General features: G+C 38.4%; 1 protein-coding gene across 2 annotated transcripts; it reads left to right on the top strand.

Annotated features, from left to right (window-relative positions):
• LOC110333927 (cathepsin 8) lies at positions 1 to 23,635 on the top strand. Of its 2 annotated transcripts, XM_021215713.1 has the most exons (8): positions 16,369 to 16,445; positions 17,449 to 17,585; positions 17,870 to 17,992; positions 18,081 to 18,227; positions 19,741 to 19,965; positions 20,430 to 20,592; positions 22,199 to 22,316; positions 23,260 to 23,635. In XM_021215713.1, the coding sequence occupies exons 2-8, from the start codon at positions 17,460 to 17,462 to the stop codon at positions 23,357 to 23,359; spliced, it is 1,002 nt and encodes a 333-aa protein (XP_021071372.1). In that variant the 5' UTR covers positions 16,369 to 16,445; positions 17,449 to 17,459; the 3' UTR covers positions 23,360 to 23,635. The 2 variants fall into 2 exon arrangements, with proteins under 2 accessions (XP_029403404.1, XP_021071372.1); XM_029547544.1 differs by lacking the exons at positions 16,369 to 16,445; positions 17,449 to 17,585; positions 17,870 to 17,992 and adding exons at positions 1 to 126; positions 409 to 531 and having other exon boundaries at positions 19,741 to 19,969; positions 20,434 to 20,592; positions 23,260 to 23,359.
• The last annotated feature ends 2,143 nt before the right edge of the window (positions 23,636 to 25,778 follow it).

Raw genomic sequence — 25,778 nt, 5'->3', positions numbered from 1 at the left:
ATGGGTCCTGCTGTCTTGCTGGCCATCCTGTGCTTGGGAGTGGCTGAAGCTTCTCAATCAACTGATCCCAGTTTGGATTCTGAATGGCAGGAATGGAAGATAAAATATAACAAAAACTACAGCCTGGTGAGTAGTATGAACACTATTCAGCCAGACGTCGGGGAGAACGGCACTTACTGAGATTTATGGTACAACAGAGGTCATAGAGACTATCTTTTATTAAGCAATTGCCCAAAGTCATGAACCAAGAATACAGGATGGTGAGAATTTCTGTCTTAGATATGTGAAGAGTGACTTTTTATGCTGTGTCCTGAGACCTGTCTTATGACCTCTGGCAGTGAGTCCTCCTTGTCAGCTTGTGGGCAAGTTTTATTATAAAGAAATGTCACACATTATGGTTATTTCCAGGAGGGAGAAGGACAGAAGAGAGCAGTATGGGAAGGAAACATGAAACTGGTCAAACAGCATAATAGTGAATATGATCAGGGAAAGAATAACTTCACTATGCAAGTCAATGGCTTTGGTGACATGGTGAGTTTGAGACAGACTATATCACCTATGTTTTCCAGTACTTTGTGTGAAATCTTTTGCTTTTTAATGATTCTTGTTTTCCTTGAAGACCAGAGAAGAATTCAGGAAAATGCTGACTTATATTCCAGTCCAGAATCTTAAGAAGAAGAAAAGCATCCACCAATCTATTGCTGGTTATCTCCCCAAATTTGTAGATTGGAGAAGAAGAGGCTATGTGACTTCTGTGAAGAATCAGGTATAAGAGTATCACATGACTGTCTTGTTGAGTCACTGGTGAGAAAAAAATAGCATTGACATCTCTGTGTGTGTTGAGTGTAGAATGACACAATTTACTTTTTTAAAAATTTAATTTTATTTCTTTTACTTATTAACTTTGCTTTTGCTTTTTAATTTAATTCTTCTTCTTTTTTACTTATTCACTTTCCATTCAGTACTCTGTTCCCTTCCCAGTCACCTTCCCCCACAATCCTTTTCTCTTCCTCCTTCCCTTCACTTCTGAGCAGGTGGTGGCCCCTGGCTATCCCCGCTCACCATACTTTGAGTCTCTGCAAGGCTAAATGCTTTTTCTCCCATTGAGGCCTGACAAGGCAGCCCAGCTAGTAGACCATATACATAAAACAGCTTTTTCAGATAGCCCCTGTTACATATGAAGGTCAAGCAGCACATCTGCTCTATATAAGTGGGGAGGCCTTGGTGCATTCTTTGTGTTTTTTTTGGTTGGTATTTCAGTCTCTGAGAACCCAAAAGTACAGGTTAGTTGACTCAAGTTCATCTTCCTAGGGAGTAAATGGGACCGCATGAAACTTCAAAACTTTTAAGGTAAATGACATTGTCAATAGAACAAATCGGTAGCTGAGAGAGTGGGAAAGAATCTTCATTAACTTTACATCTGACAGACGGTTAATATCCAAAATGTACAAATAACTCAAGAAGTTAGACACAAATAACACAAATAACCCAATTACAAAAGAAGAAACAGAACTAATCCGAGAATTCTCAACAGATGAATCTAGAATGGCTGAGAAGCACTTAAATGTTCAAAGTCATCAGGAAAATGTAAATCAAACAACTATGACAATCTCTCTTCCTCCCATCAAAATGGCTAAGATCAAAAATTCAAGAGATTACACATGCTAGAGAGGCACAAAGGTGGTTAATGACTACATGGAAATAGAGTCTTCTGGACACAGCAGGGCAGTTGTACAGATGGGTTCTTAGTACATTTTAAAGCAGAGAGTAGGCATGTCTAAGACAAACAAAATGAAACCCATCATGAACAAGATATCTAGGCATGAAATTCCATTCTTAGACATGGAGCTACATGCAAGTTTTAGCTTCTGGGGGAGGCAGAATCATTGATCTCTAGGACTATAGACTCTCGTAAGCCAGTCCCATCAGTAAAAGGCACAAATACTTGGAGAGCAACACTTAGTCTTGATGTTTCAAAAAATGTTTCAGAAAGGTGTACAGTTAAGGATGATCAGATCTAGGAAGGAAAGGTAGTGTGGGGTGAGTGTGAGCTAATAACTCCCCTGAATCTCACTAAGAACTAAAAGGAGTAAAGAACAAATTTCCAGGGATCCTTTCAGTAGCTTCTTATTGTTCTAGACACTGAATTTCTTTTATAGTCATGGAATGCGTAAGGTCCTGTAACGAATGTGCTAATGTGAATATATTATACACTGAAAAAGTTGTCTAAAACTTGATTCTGTCTTGGTTAGACCTGATTCTGTAGAGTTGGAAAAGCTACACCGTCTCCTTTTTTCTTACTGAGAAATGCAGTATTATCCTTAAGTGTCTGCAGTAGAATAGCAACAAAGACTGGTTAAAATTTCAGGCAAGATCAAGGTGTAATGAACTACGGCAATGTTTAGCACAGGTGAGAGAGTCTGATGGTTTAGACAAACTTCTGAGTATCAAACAACACTCACCCTTCATGCATCATAATGAAGCACACCAGCAAGCTTTGGTTAGAATCTCCTTTAACACAAAGAGTGACACACTAGCCTCTCATTAATGCGACTGGGGATTCCTTTCCCCAAAAACTCAGGAAAAGAAGGATAGTTATCCCTCTTAGTGTATCTCCATCAGAGGCAAACATTTACTACATATATGAGTCACTGTTCAGGGCTGCTCAAAGTGAAATTATTGACAGACTTTTAGGACAACAGACAAGAGTCATAAACTTTCTGCACATAAAAAAAAGTTACCCTTCCCTAAATTCTGCTTTGAATTTGGATGTAATTTAAAAATGTTAATATATTTATACTTACAAATCAAATATTATTTTGAATTTCTTCTACTTAAAACTGAACATTTAATATTATATTATACAACATGAAGATTTTGAATATGGAAAATGTTATAATGTTTTGAAGTCCAAAGGAATTATTTAATTAACTGTTTTAAATTTAATTTCTAGGAGGTTATTTTGTAAAATATAGCATAAACTCTTACGTTACTGCATATGCTTTTATACTAACGCAAAAAAGGATATACCTGTATTTGCCATAACATTGGATTCAGGATGCATGATATCAAATTTTACTGAAAAGTATTTGAGTGTGGAGGCAACTATTTAGAACAAATATTGTTGGGAGATGGTATACATATCCTGTCTCAGTTCTTTTAATTCACATGTGGAAAGACACAATAGCATATTTTACACTAAGTGAAAACAGATTAACCAAAGGCTAACAAACTTTACTATGGTTTCAATTAATAAATCATCCAGATTTTAATGAATACAAATTAATTAAAGTATTAATAATGCTAACAAAAGTGAAAATCTTCACGTAGTTGACTACATATATAAACAGTATATGTGTACTTATATAATCTTAACGTAGTTGACCTCATATACAAACAGTATATGTGTACTTATATAACCTTCACGTAGTTGATTACATATAAAAACAGTATATGTGTACTTATACAGAAGCTTAAAACCAAGATGACTTTCAGGCAGAGAGTTTCATTCTATTTTTTATTAGATATTTTCTTTATTTATATTTCAAATGTTATCCTCTTTCCTAGTTTCCTCTACAAAAATCCCCTATCCCCTCCCCCCACCCCCTGCTCCTCAACCCACTCACTCCTGCTTTCTGGCCCTGGCATTCCCCTATACTGTGGCATAGAACCTTCAGAAGACCAAGGGCCATTCTTCCCACTGATGACCGACTAGGCCATCCTCTGCTACATATGAGAGTTTTATGTTTGAGAGAACTTTTAATACCTGTTATTAGATAATCTGCTCTATGGGAACTATGTTTTGCTGTGTTTCATTTGCTTTGATTTTTTAAAATTATACCTTCCAGAAACCATATCAAGAATTTTCTCCAAATAAAGAGAATACACAAATGAAAAACAACAGTATCTTTTTTTCCTCAGAAGCATGGTTCTTTTTTTTTATTAGATATTTTCTTTATTTACATTTCAAATGCTATCCCGAAAGTTCCCTATACCCTCTCCCTGACCCTGCTCCACTACCCACCCACTTCTTGGCCCTGGCATTCCCCTATACTGGGGCATATATAGTTTGCAAGACCAAGGGGCCTTTCTTCCTAATGATGGCCGAATAGGCCATCTTCTGCTACATATGCAGCTAGAGACACGAGCTCTGGGTATACTGGTTAGTTCACATTGTTGTTCCACCTATAGGGTTGCAGTCCCCTTCAGCATCTTGGGTACTTTCTATAGCTCCTCCATTGGGAACCCTGTGTTCCATCCACTTCTGTGTTTGCCAGGCACTGGCATAGCTTCACAAGAGGCTGCTATATCAGGGTCCCTTCAGCAGAATCTTGCTGGCATGTGCAATAGTGTCTGGGTTTGGTGGCTTATGATGGGATGGATCCCTTGGTGGGGTAGTCTCTGTATAGTCCACCCTTTCATCTTAGCTCCAAACTTAGTCTATGTGACTCCTTTCATGGGTATTTTGTACCCTATTCTAATGAGGAATGAAGTATCCACACGTTGGTCTTCATTCTTCTTGGATTTCTTGGTTTTGCAAATAGTATCTTGGGTGTTCTAAGTTTCTGGACTACTATCCACTTATCAGTGAGTGCATATCTAGTGACTTCTTTTGTGATTGGGTTACCTCACTAAGGATGATATCCTCTGGTCTATACAACAGATCCAGATCAGCCTGGGGTTCATAGTGAGACACTGTTTTCATAAATGAATGAACAAATGAATAAATGAATTAACAAACAAATAAACTAGCCAATCCAGGTCCCTTCTGTTGATCAAAAGAAGAGACAGTTAAAATGTTTAAACTGGAAAAGAATGCCCAGAGACAAGCCCAAAGTGGGATGCAGCTCAAGGAATGTCCCAAGTCCTGACACTATTACTGAGGCTATGGAGCACTCACAAAAAGGGACCTATCATGACTGTCCTCTGAAAGACCCAACAAGCAGCTGTAAGAGTCAGATGCAGATATTTGCACCCAACCAATGGACAGAAGCAACTGACCCCTGTTGTTGAATTAGGGAAGTCTGAAAGAATCTGAAGAGATGGGCCAGCAGTCTTAATTAATCTGGATCCCCAAGGTCTCTCAAACACTGGACCACTAAACAGACAGCATACACCAGCTGATATGAGGCCCCTAACACACATGCAGTAGAGGACTTCCAGATCTATGTTCATTCAGAGACAATGCACCTAATCCTAAAGGGACTGGAGGCCCCAAGGAGTTTAGAGGTTAGATGGGGTGGAGGGTAGGGACATCCATGTGGGGACAGGGTGTGATAGGGGGGTGTGTGGAATGTGGAGCAGTTAGAGGGTGGGAGGGGAGGGGTGGGAATATGGAGTATAAAAATGAATTACAAATAAAATTAAATTTAAAAAAATGTTGAAACTGAGAGATCCACGTGTGCATATACATGCCATTGGATTTTTGTCTGGGTATGTAAATCATTGGAATGATCTGGCAGTCAAGGCAATGAAGCATTGCTAGAAATGATTTCTCCTGGTATGTCTTATTTTTATTATGAGACTTAATGAGAAAAAGCAATAAATTACCCAGTCTTATACTTGGCCTTCCTATCATTTTTGCAGCCACCATTCACATGGTTCCTGAGGTTTCAGTGGAGGTCAGTACTAATCTAGGTGGTTAAGAGAACTCACCTGTCTGTATGCGATTTCTTGAATTCTGGCTCAGTAGGTCTTGGGTACATTTAAGAATTATGTTTTTGTATAATGTTTGCATATGGACCTCTGCATATGCTCTCAAAGGAAGCTCCCAGATGCCTTAGGAAGCCTCCCTGATGACAATAGGGCTAGGCCCTGTTCTAAGCATATAGTGAAATATCACTAGGAATCATTTCATTGACTTCATTGAATATTTCTTTTGGTCAGTCTTGTTTGCTTCCACCCTTTTATCTGAATTATCCAACTTCTGATTTTTGGCTATCCAGGTAGATTGGTTCATGGGCTTTCTTATTGGAACAGCCATTGGAAAGCCATTCCCACAGTCTCCGAGCCAATAACTACCAGGCAGGACAGTTATGGGACAAAGGGTTTGTGGCTCAGTCTCTGTCTTAGTCCCACCAATGGAAGACTTGCCTGGTTACATAAGATGGCTGACTCAGGCTCGGTATGTTTCTATACTTGAAGTCCTCACTAGAGTTACCCTTATAGGTACCAGGAACTTTTCACTGCACTGTGGTTTCCACATTGCTTTCCAAATGTTCCCCTATTCCAGTTTTCTTTCACTGTTCTCTCACCCTCCATTTCTTCCTCCCAATGCACCAGATTATTCTTGTCTCCATTTTCCCCTGTCCACTGGTAAAATTTATTCTATTCCTCCTTCCCAGGAAGATTCATGTGCTCACTGTGGAGCTGTCCTTGTCACATACCCTCTGTAGTGCATTGTAGAGTGATTATCTTCTACTTAACAGCTAATAACCACATACAAGTAAGTAAAACCAAGTTTGTCTCTCTTGATTTAGATTGCCTTGCTCAGAATGATTTTTTAAAATTTCCATACATTTTCATGCATGTTTATTATGTTACTCATAATGATGTAAACATAGTATTTATATGTAAAATTATAAAAATATAAAATGTAGTTAAAGATCCAAGAATTGTCTTACTTTATGAATAGTGAGGAATGAACATTTCCAATCATTACATGTAGGGTGGAATATTTTATATGTTTACCATCTAGGAACTCACTTTTCACATCATTTGCTTAATACCACTAAATACATAGGTGAGGCTATTCATTCAAATATTGTTTGAGAATAGTAAAAAGCTTCTATCATAAATGCAAAAGAAATTGTTAAATGATTTAAGATTTATCTAATAATAGAATGGTGTTCAGGCACTGATAATAAAAACTTTCACTGAACAGCTTCTTTTTCCATTTCTCATACACTCTCTCTATGTGTTTCTCTCTGTCACTGTCACACACATATGTGTTTTATAGTGAAATTCTAGAGGGTAACTAAAAATGGAGATACAATATATTGTTATGGAAGATTATAGTGGGAAGATTAAATGGGGAAGGGATGAAACAAATGAGTAAAGGAGGGACTATGGAGGATGGCTAACAATACTAATGGCCATTTGAGGGCCCATATGAAAAGCAGCTTCCTAAAATATATTTGGACTAAAAATGGAGTCATGAAACACTGGAGGAGGCAATGCAAACTACACATGTTTCATCAACAATGCAAACTCCAGTGCCAGGAGTAGATTACATTTAATTAAGTGATTGGACAAAGAGGACCAAGGACACCAAAAAACAACTCAAGTCATTTCCAAGTTTTCAGTTGCTCTGCACAAATTGATGGGGAGGCTTTATTGCTGAAGATGCCACTTATATATCTCTCTGAAGACAGGGGAAATGACCTGGTATCTAACTAGAGTCTTCATCCCTACTGAATAGTGTTTATGTAATTTAATGCTACTCTTCATATTAGCAGATGAGACTAATAACCACTAATTCAGCTCCAAACCATGCAATCTACAATGCTGGCCTACATGAATGATATGGATCTAATATAGAGACCCAGAACTGTACAAAGTACAGAGTGAGAGACCTTGGAATACTCAGTCCTTAAATGGGTTGTCTTCATCAAAGCTCTCCCTTCAGGGCTCAGGAAGCTATGCGGAAAAGGAAGAAGAATAATTGTAAGAGCCAGAGGGGATGGATCACACACACACACACACACACACACACACACACACACACACACACACACAAAACAAAACAAAACAAAACAAAACAGTGTCTTCTAGACACTCCAGGACTGACATACATATGAACTCACAGTTTCCTGGGCAGCATTCACAAGGTCTGCACAAGTTTCAGACAGAGTGTTCTAGCACTGAGTGGGGGAAGTGGACATGAACCACCCTCTAACAGATGGCTATTCACACACAAAAAATACTTCTTTATTGAGTTTTACTGGCCATATAAACCATAATTAACGATAAGTTCCATGTCCAGAAGCCAGTAGTCAACAAAAATTAAAATTCAATGTTATTTTGGGGAACTTTGTCTTATATTGCTTTGTTTGGGATTTTTAAAACTTATTGATCATTTGCATGAAGATTATAATTTCAGATTTTATGCTTTAATGATATCTCTGTGTAAACACGTGTGTATGTGTATATTTCTTGTCTTTTTTTTTCAAATTATGATTTGTTTACTTTCATTATTTATTTGTTTTCTAAAAGAGAGAAAAACAGCCTGGGGTTGGGCAGGTGTGATGAGGGAGGGAACTATAATCAGGATATACTGATGAAAAATATTTTCAATTGAAACAACACATTGTATGAAATTCTCAAAGAATTAATTAAAAAGAAGAACATAATTTCAGAGGTCATTTCTATAATATGCTGACATTCTAGATTTAAGTATCTTCCTTAGTGTATATAGCAGAAGGTTCCATAACTAACATGTAAATGTGATAATCTTATTTTTGAGACAGACCTCCAAAGTCTGATGTTAGACCTGTGATAGACTTGAACATTCATAGTTCCCAAAATTACTGTATCCTATTCTTTCAGATGGAAATTTATCCATAATCTTTGAGATTAAAACATATTCTTAGATTACAGACCTCTGTGGCTGAATATAAGACAGGTCATTTTTTGAGAGTAAAGACCAAGTCCAGGCCATTTCAGGCATAATGGAGTCCAGGAAGGAAATTCTAGTAGGTTAGGTAAGCCTGAGCAACAATCAACATTCATCACTCATGAATGATTGATGCACTAGGACATCTATGCCATAGTGTCTTTTGAGGTGATGAGTAGCACATGTTTGCTTGTTTTTTCTTTAGATGGAGAGAAGTGATTGGCTCCATTAAATGTCCCTTTAATGGAAACAGTGGTTTTCTACATTGACATGCTCAAGGTCCTTTAAAACACAACCTTTGCCAGAATTTTAGAACAATGGTCAAAATAGATCTATATACATTCTGTTCACAGCAAGGGAGTCTTTAATTTCTGTATTTGAATAAGTTTAAGGAAGAAAAAATTTAACAGATTATCATAGCATTTTCACTTTCATCTCATACTAAAGGAAAGCCTAGAATTTCAAATGAGAGGAAAGATAAAAGTTGAAGAAGAGTAATCTTGGCACGGCATACCAGCATATTGCTTGGGTGTGTGTATTTTGCTTGGGTTTTCAATTTGATTCCATGGATCAAGATGTCTGTTTTTATGCTAACAAAATGAAGTTTTTATTACCATAACTCAGAAGTACAACTTGAAATGAGGGCTGACAATACTTCCAACAGTTCTTTCATTGTTCAAGATTATTTTATCTATTTTTTGTTTTTGGGTTTTTTTTGTTTCGTTTTGTTTTTTCCATTTGAAATTAAGAATTGTCATTTTTGTTCTGTAAACAATTGTGTTGAAATTTTGATGAGGATTGTGTTGAATATGTAGATTGCTTCTTGTCGGATGGCAATTTTTAACTGTACTAATGCAACTGATGTGCATGGGAGACCTGTCTATGTTCTGATTTCTTCATTAATTGCTTTCTTCAAAGACTTGAAATTTTTTTTAACATACAAGTCTCTCACTTGTTTAGCAAGAGTGACCCAAATATATTTTATATCATTTTAGGCTATTATTCAAATATATAAATGAGTCAATAAACTAGATATCAAAAACCAAACCAAATAATACAATTAAAATATGAAGTACAGATGCAAATAGTGCATTCTTGATAGTATCTCAAATGCCTAAGAAACACATAAAGTAATGGTAACATCCTTAACCATACCGGAAATGCAAATCAAAACTACTTTGAGATTCTATCTCACACCTGTCAGAGTGGCTAAGATAAATATCACAAGTGACAGCTCATGCTGGCAAAAATGTGGAGGAAGGTGAAAATTCCTCTATTGCTGGTGGACTACAAACTAATACAGCCACAATGAATATCAGTATATTGATTATGCAGATTACTGGGAATTACTCTACTTCAAGATCCTACCTCAAGATCCTACTCAAGATTCTACTCTTGGGCATATACCTAAAGAATGCTCCATTCTGCCATATGGGCACTAGTATAATTATGACCATTGCAGATTTATTCATAATAACTAGAAATGTAAAAAACTTAAATGTTCCTCAGCTGAAGAATGGATAAAGAAAATGTGGTAAATTTTTACAATGGAGTATGACTCAACTATTTTAAAATGGCATTATTAAATTTGTAGGCAAGTGGATGCAACTGGAAAAAAAACATTCTGAGTGATATAACTAAGACCCAGAAATACGAATATCTTATGAATTTACTTATAAGCAGATATTAGCTGTTACATAAATGATAGCCAAACTACAATTCACAGATTCAGAGAGGTTAGGTAAACAGGAGAATTTTAGTGGGCATGTATCTATCTCCCTATGAAAGGGAAATAGACAAAAATTTGCTGGTGGACCAAAGCAAGTTGGGATAGGAGTAGAAAGGGAGGGAGGGAGGAACAGAAAGTGTGCTGAGAGGGACAGCTGGAATTGGCAATCATTTGGGGGAATATATGAAAACCTTGGGTAGTAGAATTGTCCTGGAACTTATGAGTGTGGCCCCACTGAGAATTTCAAATACTGGACAATATGGATTCGGAACTGGCCATCTTCTCTTGCCAGATCAGGCTTTCAGTTCAAGGACTGGACCAAAATGAGTTGAGTTGTTGGCTTAGAGTGCCCCAAAAAGATCCACAAAAAAACCATGCTGATGTTGGGACAGATGCTTGCTCTCCTCAAATGGACAGCACAGCAACATCAGCGAGGACAGCATCCACACAGCTCTTTGAAAATGTAGAAGTCAAATTGTTTCCTGAGCCTCTTTGATGTGAGGAGGTACTCTGTCACCTAGCAGAGAGAAATGTTGACACCAATGCAGGCACAAAACCTTTTAAGAAATTTCTGTCTTGTCTGCAAAATGCCGTAGGACAATGGTGGTGCAGAGCTTATGAGAACGACCAAACAATGCCTGATTGAACTTGAGGCCCACCCCATGAGAGGTAACCATGCTTGACACTACATGGATGGCCAGAAACTAGAGGATGAATACGCCCCAAGACCTAGGGTATAACCAAATATAATTGGCCAAAAGATTTAATGAAATGATTTCTAATGATATTCTGCTATACTCATGGATCAGTGCCATATCTAATCTTCAGAAGAAAGACTTCTGGTAGCAGATGAAAGTAGGTACAGAGATCCAAAGCCAGACTAGAGAGAGAGAGAGAGAGAGAGAGAGAGAGAGAGAGAGAGAGAATTGGAGGTCTCCATTTGGTTCCTCCCCTCAGAGCTTGAGGAATCCCACAGAAGAAAGGCAGTTAATATTGAAGGACCCAGAGGGAATAAAGGACACAGGAGAATATGGCCAACTGGATTAACTGAGCAGGGCTCCTATGGGCTCACAGAGGCTGAAGTGCCAAGCAAGTGGCCTGAATAGGTTTGGACTGGGACAGGATAGTCATGGAAATTAAAAAGTTATTATAAATAGATTTTGCCATGTTGCTTACTGTTATATGGTATTCATAGATAAACTACAATTATCAACATTGCCCTAAACAGATTATAAATTTCCCTCCTATCATCATGAATATAATTTTATGACAGTCTTTCCCAATTTTTAAAGGGGTCTTGATAAATCTTAGTGGTTGCTTACAATTCCCTGAAGGTCTGACTAAGGAGGTGTGGAGTAGATTTAGAAATGAGTTTCCATTTCGATTTCCTAATACTGACATTACTATTGACTACGATGTTACACTAATGAAGTCTTATGTAGCTGGTGAGCTTCCTTAAAAGGTCAACTTTAAACATGAAGGATATCCATGCAGTCTGATACAGATACAGATGCAAGAGTGCTATCAGCTAATACTCTAATACTTGGAATTCATTTCAATGTATGTTATGTCAAACAGGACTTAGAGATGAGAGTTGAACTTTTGATCATTCAACCTCATTCTTCTGCCCTGTCCAGTTATTTGCTTGACAAACCCAATACCAAGAATCCAACAACCCCAAGAGAGTTGGGCTATGATTCTAGGGGTTAGGATCAGGGTTGAGACTCTCATTCTTTGTGTAAGAGCATTCTATTTGTTTGATGAAGCTGCCTTTTCAGCTAAAATAGTGTTTAAAAAAGAATATGTAGGTTTATGGGGAAATTGTTTTGTGACATTATAACATAACTTTAATAATGGTTATGGATATGCCAGTGAGGATATATGATGAATGCTGTCCTGACCTGAAGAAGAAACATTAAGCAGAGCATACAGTCATGTAAAGGGAATTTCTTTGCCAAGGAATAAGTAGTATGGGACTCTGTAGATATAAAAGATATACAAAGAAATCGAGTCAGCTTAAATGAGCAAGACTCTGCCTATGCAGAGGTTCAGGATCCTTTCTGTAGACAGGTGTGGATGACAAGTCTTCACCTGGTGTGGAGTGGAGGAAGACACATATCATCAGATATGAAGGGTGATCAGATAGCAATAATGATTGTGATGACCTGAGTTACCAGAATTGATGTTGAAAGTGGAATGACACCAAGACACATTATTAGAAAACTAAAAGTTCAGAATTAAGCAACACAGGTACCACTCAACAGGTAGTGAATAAATAGATAATTTAAATACTTAAAGACTTAATTAAAGCCTTAATATTGCATTACTCATTCTCACATAAATATTCTTCAATGTTTTCCTACTTTTAGACATTTCTGAGTTAAGTTTTGTTTTTTTGAATTTGGGGAGTATAGGATGTAGGGTTGAACACTATCATATCATACATTCTGTATCTGAAGAAGGAAAAGATGCAACAATCAGTGGACAAACCAAATATGGTGTTTCCATTTAATAACAAATTACATAATTTGCATAAAGTAGGACATTTGTACAATATCGAGTAGAGACTCATTTATTTCTAAACATTCTCTACATTTAATATGAAGAAAAGGGAAATTTCTTTAACCATACCTATGGTTAGAAATGGTGCTGCTTCAACTAGTGGTTAGCATGTAGAATGCAAATCAATCCATTCTTATCTCCTTGTACAAAGCTCAAGTCCAAGTGGATCAAGGAACTCCACATAAAATCAGATACACTGAAACAAGTAGAAGAGAAAATAGGGAAGAGCCTGGAGTGTCTTAGTCGGAGTTTCTATTCCTACACAAACATCATGACCAAGAAGCAAGTTGGGGAGGAAAGGGTTCATTCAGCTTACACTTCCACATTGCTGTTCATCACCAAAGAAAGTCATGACAGGAACTCAAGCAGGTCAGGAAGCATCATCGGATGCAGAGGCCATGGAGGGATGTTCCTTACTGCTTGCCTCCCCTAGCTTGCTTAGCCTGCTTTCTTATAGAACCCAAGACTCCCAGCCCAGAGATGGCACCACCCTCAAGGGGACCTCCCCCTTGATCATTAATTGGGAAAATGCCTACAGCTGGATCTCATGGAGGCATTTCCCCAACTGAAGCTCCTTTCTCTGTGATAACTACAGCCTGTGTTAAGTTGACACAAATCTAGCCAGTACACATAGGGATAGGGAAACAGAAAACCAATGGCTTATGCTCTAAGATAAAGTATTGCCAAATGAGACCTCATAAAATTGAAGTGTCTGTAAAGCAAAGGATACTATTAATCAAACAAAATGGCAACCAACAGATTGGGAAAAGATTTTCACCAATCCTACATCCAATAGAGGGCTAATATCCATATATACAAAGACCTCAAGAAGTTAGACTCCAGAGAATCAAATAACCCTATTAAAAATGGGGTACAGAGCTAAACAAAGAATTTTCAACTGAGTAATATTGAATGACCAAGAAGCACCTAAAAAAAATGTTCAACATNNTTAGTCATCAGGGAAATGCAAACCAAAATGACCCTGAGATTCCACCTCACACCAGTCAGAATGGCTAATGTCACCAGTCAGGTGACAGCAGATACTGGCAAGGATGTTGAGAAAGTGGAACACTCCTTCATTGTTGGTGGGATTGCAGGCTGGTACAACAACTCTGGAAATCAGTCTGGTGGTTCCTCAAAAAATTAGACATAGTACTACCTGAGGACCCAGATATACCAGTCCTGGGTATATATTCAAAAGATGCTCCAAAATGTAGCAAGGACACTAGCTCCACTATGTTCATAGTAGTCTTATTTACAATAATCAGAAGCTGGAAAGACCCAAGATGTCCTTCAACAGAGAAATGGATACAGAAAACATGATTCAGTTACACAATGGAGTACTACTCAGCTATTAAAAATAATGAATTCATGAAATTCTTAGGCACATGGATGGAACTAGAAAATATCATCCTGGGTCAGGTAATCCAATCATAAAAGAATACACATGGTATGCATTAACTGATAAGTGGATATTGGCCCAGGTGCTTGGGATACTAAAGCACCTTATGAAGCTCAAAAAGAAGGAAGACCGACATGTGTGTGCTTTGGTCCTTCTTAGAAGTGGTAGCAAAATACTCATGGAAGCATACACAGAGACAAAGCATGGAGCAGAGATTGTAGGAAAGGCCATCCAGTGATGGCCTCACCTGGGGATCTATCCCTGATACAGTCACCAAACTCAGATGCTACTGTGGTGCCAAGAAGTGCATACTGACAGGAGCCTGATATAGCTGTCTCCTGAGAGATTCTGCCAGAGCCTGACATACAGAGGCAGATGCTCAGAGCCAACCATTGAACTGATCACGGGGTCCTCAATGGAGGAGTTAGAGAAAGGACTGAAGAAGCTAAAGGGGTTTGCAACCCCATAGGAAGAACAACAATATCAACCAACCTGAGGTCCCAGGGTCTAAACCACCAACCAAAGTGCACATGTGGAGGGACCCATGACTCCAGCCATATATGTAGCAGAGAATGGTCTTGTCGGACATCAATGGGAGAAGAGGCCCTTGGTCCTGTGAAGGCTTGATGCCCCAGTGTAGGGGAATGTGAGGGGTGGGAGGCAGGGGGGGTGATGGTGAGGGCATACCCTCATTAAATCAGGAGGAGTGGGGATTGGACAGGTGGTGTCTGGGGTGGGGGTTCAGGAAAGAGGGTAACATTTGAAATGTATTATCCAATAAAAAGTACATAAAAATTCAACTCTCAGACATAGACAATATTTACACAGCAAACACAAACATGTGGATGCTAAGTTTGGAGGGAAAGGATAGAGGATTACTGTTTAATGAGTCCAGAGTTTCCTGCCAAAATAGGAAACCCATTAATAGAGCTACTTGTACATAGATGCACTAAAAGTGGTAAGTACCTAAAACCACTATTGTATATACATAAAGTAATAAATATGTAAAGTACTGCAAACTTAAAATTCTCCTCACTGATGAGCTCATGATGCATCTCAAATACAAAAGTCATCAGTGTCTCATGAGATCCAGAGGGCCAGGGCATTCATTTTCCCTCTTAGGCCTTGGCTGTGACATCACTTTCCAGATGGGGTGTCACCCCGACTTAAGCTTCTTCTGAGACAAGTTATCTTCCCCATTGACAAAGGGAGAACCATCCCAGAGTCTGTATTCTCACAGGATCCCTCTGCAGCTCTGGACTAGTCATGAAATGCTAGAATAGAACATACTCAGTCCATTCAACAGATGACAACAAATCCTCTCACTCTAATCAAAATAACTGTTTGTATTGGATAGTTTTATGTCAACTTGACATCAGCTAGTCATCAGAGAGGAGGTAGCCTCAGTAGAGAAAATTTATCTATACTATTGGGCTATGGCCCTGTAGGGCATTTTCTTAATTAGTAACATATTTGGGCAGGCAGTAGAGGGAATCCCATTATGGATGATGCCATTCCTGGTATGGCTGTCCTGGGTTTTATTAGAAAGCAAAGCTGAGTGAGCCATGATGAGCAAGCCAATAATCAGCACTTCATGGGCTCTGCATCATCTCCTGCCTCCAGGTTACTGCCCTGCTTGCACTCCTGTCCCGACTTCCTTTGGTGATGAACTGTAAGATGGAAGAGTAAGCAAAACAAACCCTTTCCTTCTCAAGTTTCTTTTGTTCACGTGTTTTATCACAGCAATAGTAACACTAAGACACTGTTAGACTAAAATTGCATACAGTTTTACTAGGAAAGCATTTTTCTTAAGCCACTCAGGAGGGAAATGCACTAAGTATCCTATGATACAAGGAAGCTCCTGTTACGATCCACAGGGTCAGCTCCAAGCTGTCTATTGAGACTGACCACACCCTACCCTTCAGGATAGGTGGGATCAAATCTCAGTATGTGTTCCAGAGCCTGGAGGCCTAATCCAGTCACTGGCATAGTAAATCAGAGGAAGGGCAAGACTGACTTCCTGGCCTGAAACTGTATTTAAAGCTCAAGTGAAGTACAGCAGGGTCGGATCCTAGAATCTCAGCCACATCTAAAGATCTGAGTTTGTGGAGTGCATAAAGACATTAGAAGTCTTCCTGGTAAGGTCCTACCTCTTCTAAGACAGAACAGGAAGTGTCACTAGATAATAAAACTTTTGGGAGAATCTGGCATAATCTCCAGGAATGAGACTATCTCAATATCTATTTGGATGTGGGAGAAGGTAGAAGAACTAGGGAGAAGAGCAGACCCTTCATGGTTAACTTGACATTTGTTCCCACAAAGTAAAAATATGAGTCTTTTTGCAGAGAGCAATAGCTGGTCCGTTGTGCCTCAGGTATCTTTTCTATCCCTTTACACATTGCCACTAGGTAAACTTTAATTCTTTGACTTGTGCAAAAGTATTAGCAGATGAAATAGTCCTCAAGCCTTATAGTGAGTGTTGTTTAAGGTAGCATTAAGTCATGATTTCAATTCTTTGAATGGCTCTCTTTTGCATTCCACCTCCACTATTATCCAGTGGCTTTTCCTCGTGAACCTTTCATCACTGAAGTAGTGGTTATGGTGTGTAGTCACAAAGATGGAACCAAGGGAATATTACTAATTCCTTCTATATTTTCAAAGAAGAACGGCTTAGAAAATTTTCATTCAAGTTGGGAGTTTTCATGACAAATACACATATCGACTACTAGGTAGGGATATGAAAGTCATTTGGCCACAGCTCTAAGGTTCACCTTGTGCTTAGAATCAGATGCTACATAAGTTCATACAAATCCATGTCCTACATCTCTGACTGTGTAACATTTCAATTTTGAGGCTCATGAACATCTTTTTGATAAAGTAAGTTTACAATACACAGAAAGTTTCTATTCCCAGATTTGAGGACACATGCTGTGCATTTTTGGTGGAGCACCTAATATCATCCATGGAATCTTTAACACTAAGTACAAATTTATCCATTTTCAAAATCTGAGGATAGATTTTTGAAAAAAGTACTTCAACTAAGTTTATCCAACACACATGTCTTTATTTCTCTAAAAGGAGTGACAGGCATTTTGGAAGAACTGTAGTTGACCATCCTTACTTCCCTTCCTTATCATCTAGGTGCTTGAGGCATGGGTCCTGCTGTCTTGCTGGCCATCCTGTGCTTGACAGTGGCTGAAGTCACTCAATCATCTGATCCCAGTTTGGATTCTGAATGGCAGGAATGGAAGATAAAATACGACAAAAACTACAGCCTGGTGAGTAGTACGAACACTATTCAGCCAGACGTCGGGGAGAACGGTACTTACTGGGATTTATGGGTGCAACAGAGTTCAGAGAGACCACCTTTACTTAAGGAACTCCCAAAAGTCATACACCAAGAATACAGGACGGTCAGAATTTCTATTCTTATGTATGTGAAGAATGACATCTTTTGCAGTGTTCTGAGATCTGTTTCATGACCTTTGGCAGTGAGTTCCCTTGGTCAGTTTCTGTACAGGTTTAATTATAAAGAAATGTCACATATGATATTTATATCTAGGAGGAAGACGGACAGAAGAGAGCAGTATGGGAAGAAAACATGAAGCTGGTCAAACAGCATAACATTGAATATGATCAGGGAAAGAAAAACTTCACCATGGATGTCAATATCTTCGGTGACATGGTGAGTTTGACACAGACTGCATCACATTTTTTCCAATGCTTAATGTAAATTTTTTGCTTTTTAATGTTTTATGTTTTTTTCCTTGAAGACTGGTGAGGAATACAGGAAAATGCTGACTGATATTCCAGTGCCGAATCTTAGGAAGAAGAAAAGCATCCGCCAACCTATTGCTGGTTATCTCCCCAAATTTGTGGACTGGAGAAGAAGAGGCTATGTGACTTCTGTGAAGAATCAGGTACAAAAGTATCTTTTTCAGTCATCAAGGAGATAAAAATAGGATGACATCTCTCTGTGTGGTGAGTGTAGAGTGATACACAATCTACTTTTTTACAAATTTATTTTTTTTTACTTATTTAATTTGTTTTTGTTTTTTCTTTTTAATTAATTTATTTTTTACTTATTCACCTTATATCCAGTACTCTGTTCACCTTTCTGGTCACCTTCTCACACAGTGCTTTTTTGATTTCCCTGTCTTTCTCCTTTGAGCAGGTGGGGTCCCCTGGTTCCCCCTGCCAGCACTTCAAGTCTCTGAAAGACTAGGAGCTTCCTGTCCCCTTGAGGCCTGACCAGCCATCCCAGCTAGTAGAACATATCTCACACACATGCAATAGCTTCTGGGATAGCCCTGTTCCAATTGTTCAACCCACATAAATGTCAAGCTGCACATCTTTACATAGGAGTGGGGAGGCCTAGGTATAACCCATGTGTTCTTTGGTTGGGGAGTTCAGTCTCTGAGAGCCCTAAAGGTTATTTGACCTATTTGGTCTTCCTCTGGAGTAATGGAACCTCATGAAGCTGAAAAGCTTTTATAAGGCAGAGGACATTGTCATTAGTAAAAAATGGCAACCCACAGATTGGGAAAGGATCTACACTAACCCTACATCTGAAAGAGGGCTAATATGCAAAATTTTCAGAGAACCAAAGAAGGTAGCCACCAACAGCACAAATAAACCAGTTTCAAAATGGGGCACAGAACTAATTGGAGAATTCTCAACAGAGGATTTTAAAAAGGCCAAGAAGCACTTAAATGTTCAATGTCTTAGTAATCAGGAAAATGCAAATCAAAACAACTATGACATTCCATCTTACTCCCATGAAAATGACTAATATCAAAAACTCAAAGAGATCAGATATGGTGGGTAGGATGTAGAGTAAGGGGAACACTTCTTCATTGCTGATGGGAGTACAAACTTGTACAAACACTTTAGAAATTAATTTGGTATTTTCTTAGAAAATTGGGAACATTTCTACTTCAAGACCTAGCAATATCTTCTTGGGCATATACCCAAAAGACGCCGCAACATCTCACAAAGACAACTGTTCAGTTATATTCATAGCAGCTTTATTCATATTTACCACAATTCACTTTTAATAATACTTTTAAAATTTTTTTGAATGTTTCATATTTTGCACAACACGTATGGATCATGTCCATCCACCATTTTCTACCTCTACCTAGTGGCCTCCATCCAATCACTCTCCAGTTTCTGTGACTTATTTATTGTTGGTAATGGCAGCCAGACAACATTATGTCCTACCCATATGTTCATGCACATACATGTACATGTGTATGTAGCCATTCATTTGGTTCCATGCAACCTGGCAGCAGCCAGGTCCCCCAAAAAGAATGAAACTTCCTCCCTTGGCACCAATAACCTGCAAACAATTCATTCTTCAACACAGTATTCAGCTGTCTGATTTGCGGTTGCTAGTTGTTTGTGTATGGCTGTCTGTTTTTCTCTACTTAGGGCACATGTAATTCTTGTTGGGCTTTTTCTGTGGCTGGTGCCATAGAAGGACAGATGTTCAGGAAAACAGGCAAACTGATCCCACTGAGCCCACAAAACCTATTGGACTGTTCTAGACTTGAAGGGAATTTCGGCTGTTTTAAGGGCAGCACATTCTTTGCTTTAAAGTATGTGTGGAAAAATGGAGGTCTGGAGGCTGAGTCAACCTATCCATATGAAGGACGGGTAAGTGGATTCTCTATGCTTTTTTCATTTCAGCCATTTCAGGCAAGAGAAAATGGTAGAAATAGTCCACTTCTCTGAACTCACAATGGAAGGCAGAATCACTGTATACCATCAAGTTCTTATTATCAGTCTGTGCACACCCTTATGATGCAATGGTCCCATGTAGCTGTTCCTGCTTCTTTGCACACACAGAATATGGAAATCATTCCACATATAATAGATATTTCTTTCTGTGAAAATTTCTTATGGACAGAAAGACCTATGAGGTTTCATTGAAGACATGAGGTCTGATATTTTTTCCAAATCTTTCATGTCATTTCACTTCCTGGGATGTTCTATAATAACCCAGACTTGGGGATACTCTGCTTTTAAAAAAAATCAAAATGCAGTGTTGTGATTTTGATCCATGCCTCCTTGCAGGTGAATGGAAATAACGGATTCTCCTACCTTTCTACCTTTTAAAGGAAGGGCACTGCCGATACCTCCCTGAACGCTCTGCAGCTAGAATCACTGGCTTTTCGTTTGTCTCAAACACTGAGGAAGACTTAATGCGTGCTGTAGCAACTATAGGGCCCATCTCTGTCGGCATTGATGCTAGACATGAATCTTTCAGGTTTTATAGGGGAGGTAAGCATGTGTTCTTCAGTGGTCGCAACCCCATTGGGGGGTCAAATGACACTTTCAAAGAGGTTGCATATCAGATATCCTGCATGTCAAATATTTACATTGTGATTCATAGCAGTAGCAAGTTTATAGTTATGAAGTAACAAAGCAAATAAATTTCATGGTTGGGGGTCATCAAAACAAGAGAAACTGTATTAAAGGATCTAACGATTGTTGTGAACCCCTTTTCTAGATATAATTAAGAATGATTTTGAGACCCCTGCTAGGTTGAGGGACCACAAACTGCGTATAACACTTGATGTAAATAACCAGTAATATTAGATGTAAATAAATAGCTAGTAATAACATGCTCTCGTGCACGTGAGCACTTTTCAGCCGAGCATCTACCAATCATCTGAGAAAGTGAAATAGACTGGAAGACATGCTATTCCCATGCCTGTAAGAACTGCATAATATATAATTATTATTATGCTTAAACTACTCAAATTTCCTCCACTCAGTGTGTCTTAAGTTATGGAAAGATACTCTTTCTAGAACTAAATTCTAAAAAGTGCCTTGAATTAAATATTTATATTCAGTTATGTTTTCTTGGAATGGGGTTCTCTTAGTAAAATTGCAAGGAAAGAAGTGTTTGTATGTATTTATGTAGGAAAGTGTTTATTTTATTTTTTATTAGATATTTTCTTTATTTACATTTCAAATGTATCCCTTTTCCTGGTTTTACCTCCGAAAACTCCCTATCCCATACCTCTTCCCCCTGCTCACCAACCCACCCACTCCTGCTTCCCTGTCCAGGCATTCCCCTACACTGGGGTATCAAGCCTTCTCAGGACCAAGGGCCTTTCCTCCCACTCATGTCCAACCAGGACATCTGCTACATATGTAGCTGGAGCCATTGGTTCCTCCATGTGTACCCTTTGGTTGGTGGTTTAGTCTCTAGGAGCTCTGGGGGTACTGGTTGATTTATATTGATGTTCCTCCTATGGGGCTTCAAGCTCCTCCAGCCCCTTCAGTCCTTTCTTTAGCTCTTCCATTGGAGACCTTGTGCTCAATCCAATGGTTGGTTGAGAGCATCCACCTCTGTATTTATCAGGCACTGTCGGAGCCTTTCAGAAGACAGCTATATCAGGTTCCTATCACCAAGCCCTTGTTGGCATTTACAATAGTGACTGGGTTTGGTGATTGTATGTGGAATGGATCCCCAAGTAGGACAGTCTCTGGATGGTCTTTCCTTCAGTCTCAGTTCCACACTTTTTCTCTGTATTTCCTCCCGTTGGTATTTTGTTCTCAGTTCTAAGAAGGACTGGAATATCCATACTTTGGCCTTCCTGCTTCTTGAGCTTCATTTGCTTTGTGAAGTGTATTTTTGGTATTTTGAGTTTCTGGGCTAATATTCCAGAAGGAAAGTATTTATTAAAAAAGTTATGTTTGTTGTTTGCTGTATTTATTCTCATTTTGATGAAAATCTGTATCAGGATTCCCATCAATCGTGGATATTATATTGACTGGACATTTTTTTGTCCAATTAGAAAATGCCTTTCTTATTTCTATTGACCATCATCATTATTAGGTTCCTGGTACCTCTCACACCTTTGATTTTGCTTTCCAGGCATTTATTATGAGCCAAAGTGCAGCAGTAATATTATCAACCATTCTGTACTGGTAGTCGGCTATGGCTATGAAGGAAAAGAGTCAGATGGCTACAAATATTGGCTGATAAAGAACAGGTATAAACTGCAAGTATTTGTAATTACATTTCTGAATGAGTTTTCTCCTTAGAGTCAGAATGGGGATGAGTCCACATAAATGTTTTCCAACATACATTAAACAACAACAATCTTTTTCTTTGTGACCAATTGTACGTGTTTATTATGTCTATTTGTGTTTGTGTGTGTATGTGTGTACATGTGTGTATCTAATGTTGAGATCAGTTGCTTTCCTTATCTGTCTACCAGAAAGGCAGCATATGTCACTGATACTAGAGGTTACTCTCTTTGGTAGCTGTTTAGCCAGCTTCTCAATGTGTGGCCTTACTTTACAAGATTTCAGGCATGCTGAAATCATGACCTCACTTTTAAAAATTATATTTTCACTCATGTGAGGGTGTTTGTGTGAACTTTCATTCTACATGTGAGCAGTTGCCCATGGAGATGTGAAGAGGACATCAGAAGGTCTGAAAATGTAGTTAGAGGAGGCTGTGAGCTGATTGACTTGGGTACTGGGAAAGGAATAAGCTTTCTGTGGAAAAAGCCCTTGTTCTTAGGCACAGATCCAACTCCATCCCCAAGTGGAAAGACTGAACTCCAGTCCTTTCTCTTTTTTGACCACCACTTGAACCTTTGAACACTATGGCTGGGTAACCAACTTATAGTATGTGTGTTGTTCAGATTTAGGCACTGGTTTCCTTGAGTAGTAATGTGTTTGTGACACTGATTTTTCTAAAAGCCGGGATGTTGTTGGTTCTGTGGGTGGAAAAATATCCTGAGTTCTCATGGCTGTGATGTTCACAATCCGATGTGAGAGAACTTTTGGTTCTCAGAGATTGATGTTTTGAATTTTCTGATCATTGAGTTAAGTAGGCTTCTGGATCAATGTTTACACATGGAATTATCATAATGAGTGCACTGTCCTGTGTTCCTTCTACTAAATGGGAAACATGGTTCTTTTCAGTCATGGTGAAAGATGGGGCATGAATGGCTACATGAAGCTTGCCAGAGGCTGGAACAACCACTGTGGAATTGCTAAATATGCTCTTTACCCCAGAGTGTAAAATGCCTGATGGTAAGAAGGAAGGGTTGGAGTGGAGACAGCCTGTGAAGTGGAGGCACTTCCCCTTTACTATGACCAGCCTCTGCTGCGTGGATAGAGCTCATGAGTTACTTCAGAACATGATGTAATGTGAATTCCGTTATGTGTTTATCCAGTAAGACATGATGGCTACTGCAACTTAAGCACTTCACTCATTTGTATTTGATTCCCATAATTTGATTTGTGTTTGTTTAATGATTGTATAAAATAATGTCTTTAAAAATTATTTAAGCTCAAATGAAGTGTCTGTCTTCTTTTTGTTTTGAAAGTAGTGACTTTTACATTTTATGTAGTTCATTTCATTTAATATACGTTTTAGTTAAAATATAATTATATCAACCCATTTATTTCTTTCCTCCAACATCGTTTCCCCCTAACTTCTCACATACTCCCCACCCTTCTCTAATCTCAAATTGATTGTTTCTTATTCTCTGATGATTATGTGTATATGTATATATTCATGAATATATAATAAAACCAACTGAATGCTGAATCAATTTTTGTTCTTTCTGTGATCAAGATTTTAGGACTAATCACATTGTTTATGTAGTTGATTAGGGGTTCACCCCTGGGAGTGATCATTTTCCTTCTTTTAGTATTCATAACTCCTGCATATAAGGCTCAGGGAATATTGTGGAAGATAGGGCAGAATGACTTAGAGACAAAGGATCATGAAATATACAAGGATATTGTATCTCCAAAAATTGTTGCTTAAACAATATACATACAATGACAACATTAATAGCCCTATCAGTTGGGAGTGAGGAACAACTTTAGAGTTCCCACTGCCAGGCAATGAGCTACAGGATATTAATACAGTGCCGTTTTGTTGTCACATTAATAACTCAGCATGAAGACATACATTTGTGTTTTCTTCATGTTCTTAGAGAAAGAAGGGTCACTCTTTTGTTATTGTTAATTTTCCATCTTCAGTAGTGTGTGTGTGTGTGTGTTAAATTAGATTTTGTGTATCTACTATCACTGTGAATCTCCCTTGCCTTACTTCCATCCTGTGTAGCATCTTCATTGTGAATGTACTGAAGACATTGGCACAACTGGATCTGCAGTTACAGATTTTTATTCAAATGACACTTTCAGAAGTTTCAGTGCCTCAGGCAAGAGAACTGAAACATGCCTTTTCAATGAAACCTGCTAGAATCAATGTTCTATTATATATATATATATATATATATATATATATATATATATATATGAGAGAGAGAGAGAGAGAGAGAGAGAGAGAGAGAGAGAGAGAGAGAGAATTGCATGCACCCACATTGTGTACATTCATATATGTCTATAATGGAACACACAAATATGCATAGTTTAGTACTTATTTTGTACTAGAATCTGGTGTAGATTTTAAAATGTATCCAGAGTATATAAGAGATGATGAGCCTAGTGTTTTCTTATTTTAGCTTCCCAGTTGCTTCACTTTGGAGACAAGTGAGTGCTTCTAGTGACCTTCACTACATGGAGAATACATAGGATGAGGTCAGAAAAATGGTTCCCTCACCATATAGATCGACAACCTTTGCCAAATCAAAGTTTATGGTGGTGTTGGCTTTGTTATACCGGGAAATTTTTATAGAGAGTTTATTTAAAGCAACTATCTCAATGCCACTGTGCTCCCAGCAAGAGATACTCCTACACATGTACTAGGCATGTCTGGTAGGGGTTGACTACAAGCCAAACTCATTTAAAATATGACTTTCTTTCTTGATTAGGGAATAGAAACGTGTTGACTTATAACCGATGATTATAGACAGAGATATGATCCATCTAAGCCTTGGTTTTTGTGATATCTGACAATTTCCTACTGACATAATTTGAACATTATATTTTGTTTCAGTTTGGTGAGTCTGGTAACATGCTCTCTATAGGCCTTTTTCTTTCTTTCTTATTAGATATTTTATTTATTTACATTTCAAATATTATTCCCTTTCAAGTTTCCCCTCCGAAAATCCCCTATCCCCTCCCCTCTCTCCCTGCTTCAATCATGGAATTTGGTGGTTCTTGTTTAGGAAAGCTCTGCTAAATATTAGTTGAGTTTTTCTACCCTATCTTAGATCATTTATTTCCCAAATAAAAGAAACAAAATATTTATATTTATATTAAGCCTTAAAAGCACTAGAGCTGGGCAAATATCAACCTCTATGCTATTTTATCTACTTCCCTGTCAATAAGCCAGATACATAACTTGCTATCTTCTCCCTAGACCTCTGATACTCAAACTGGCAGGCCCTTATGACCATGTTTTCATTATTCCCCTTCCCCATGGTATCTTCTCCCTTCTTCCTCCTTTCTCCCTTTCTTCGTGGGGGTCTCTGCCTCAGATCCCAAGCCTAAAAACTGAAGCCATGTCTACCTTTCTTCTGCTC

This window comes from Mus pahari, chromosome 16, assembly GCF_900095145.1.
Source record: "Mus pahari chromosome 16, PAHARI_EIJ_v1.1, whole genome shotgun sequence".
Taxonomy (NCBI): domain Eukaryota; kingdom Metazoa; phylum Chordata; class Mammalia; order Rodentia; family Muridae; genus Mus; species Mus pahari.
This window is presented reverse-complemented; position numbering and strand designations above follow the sequence as displayed.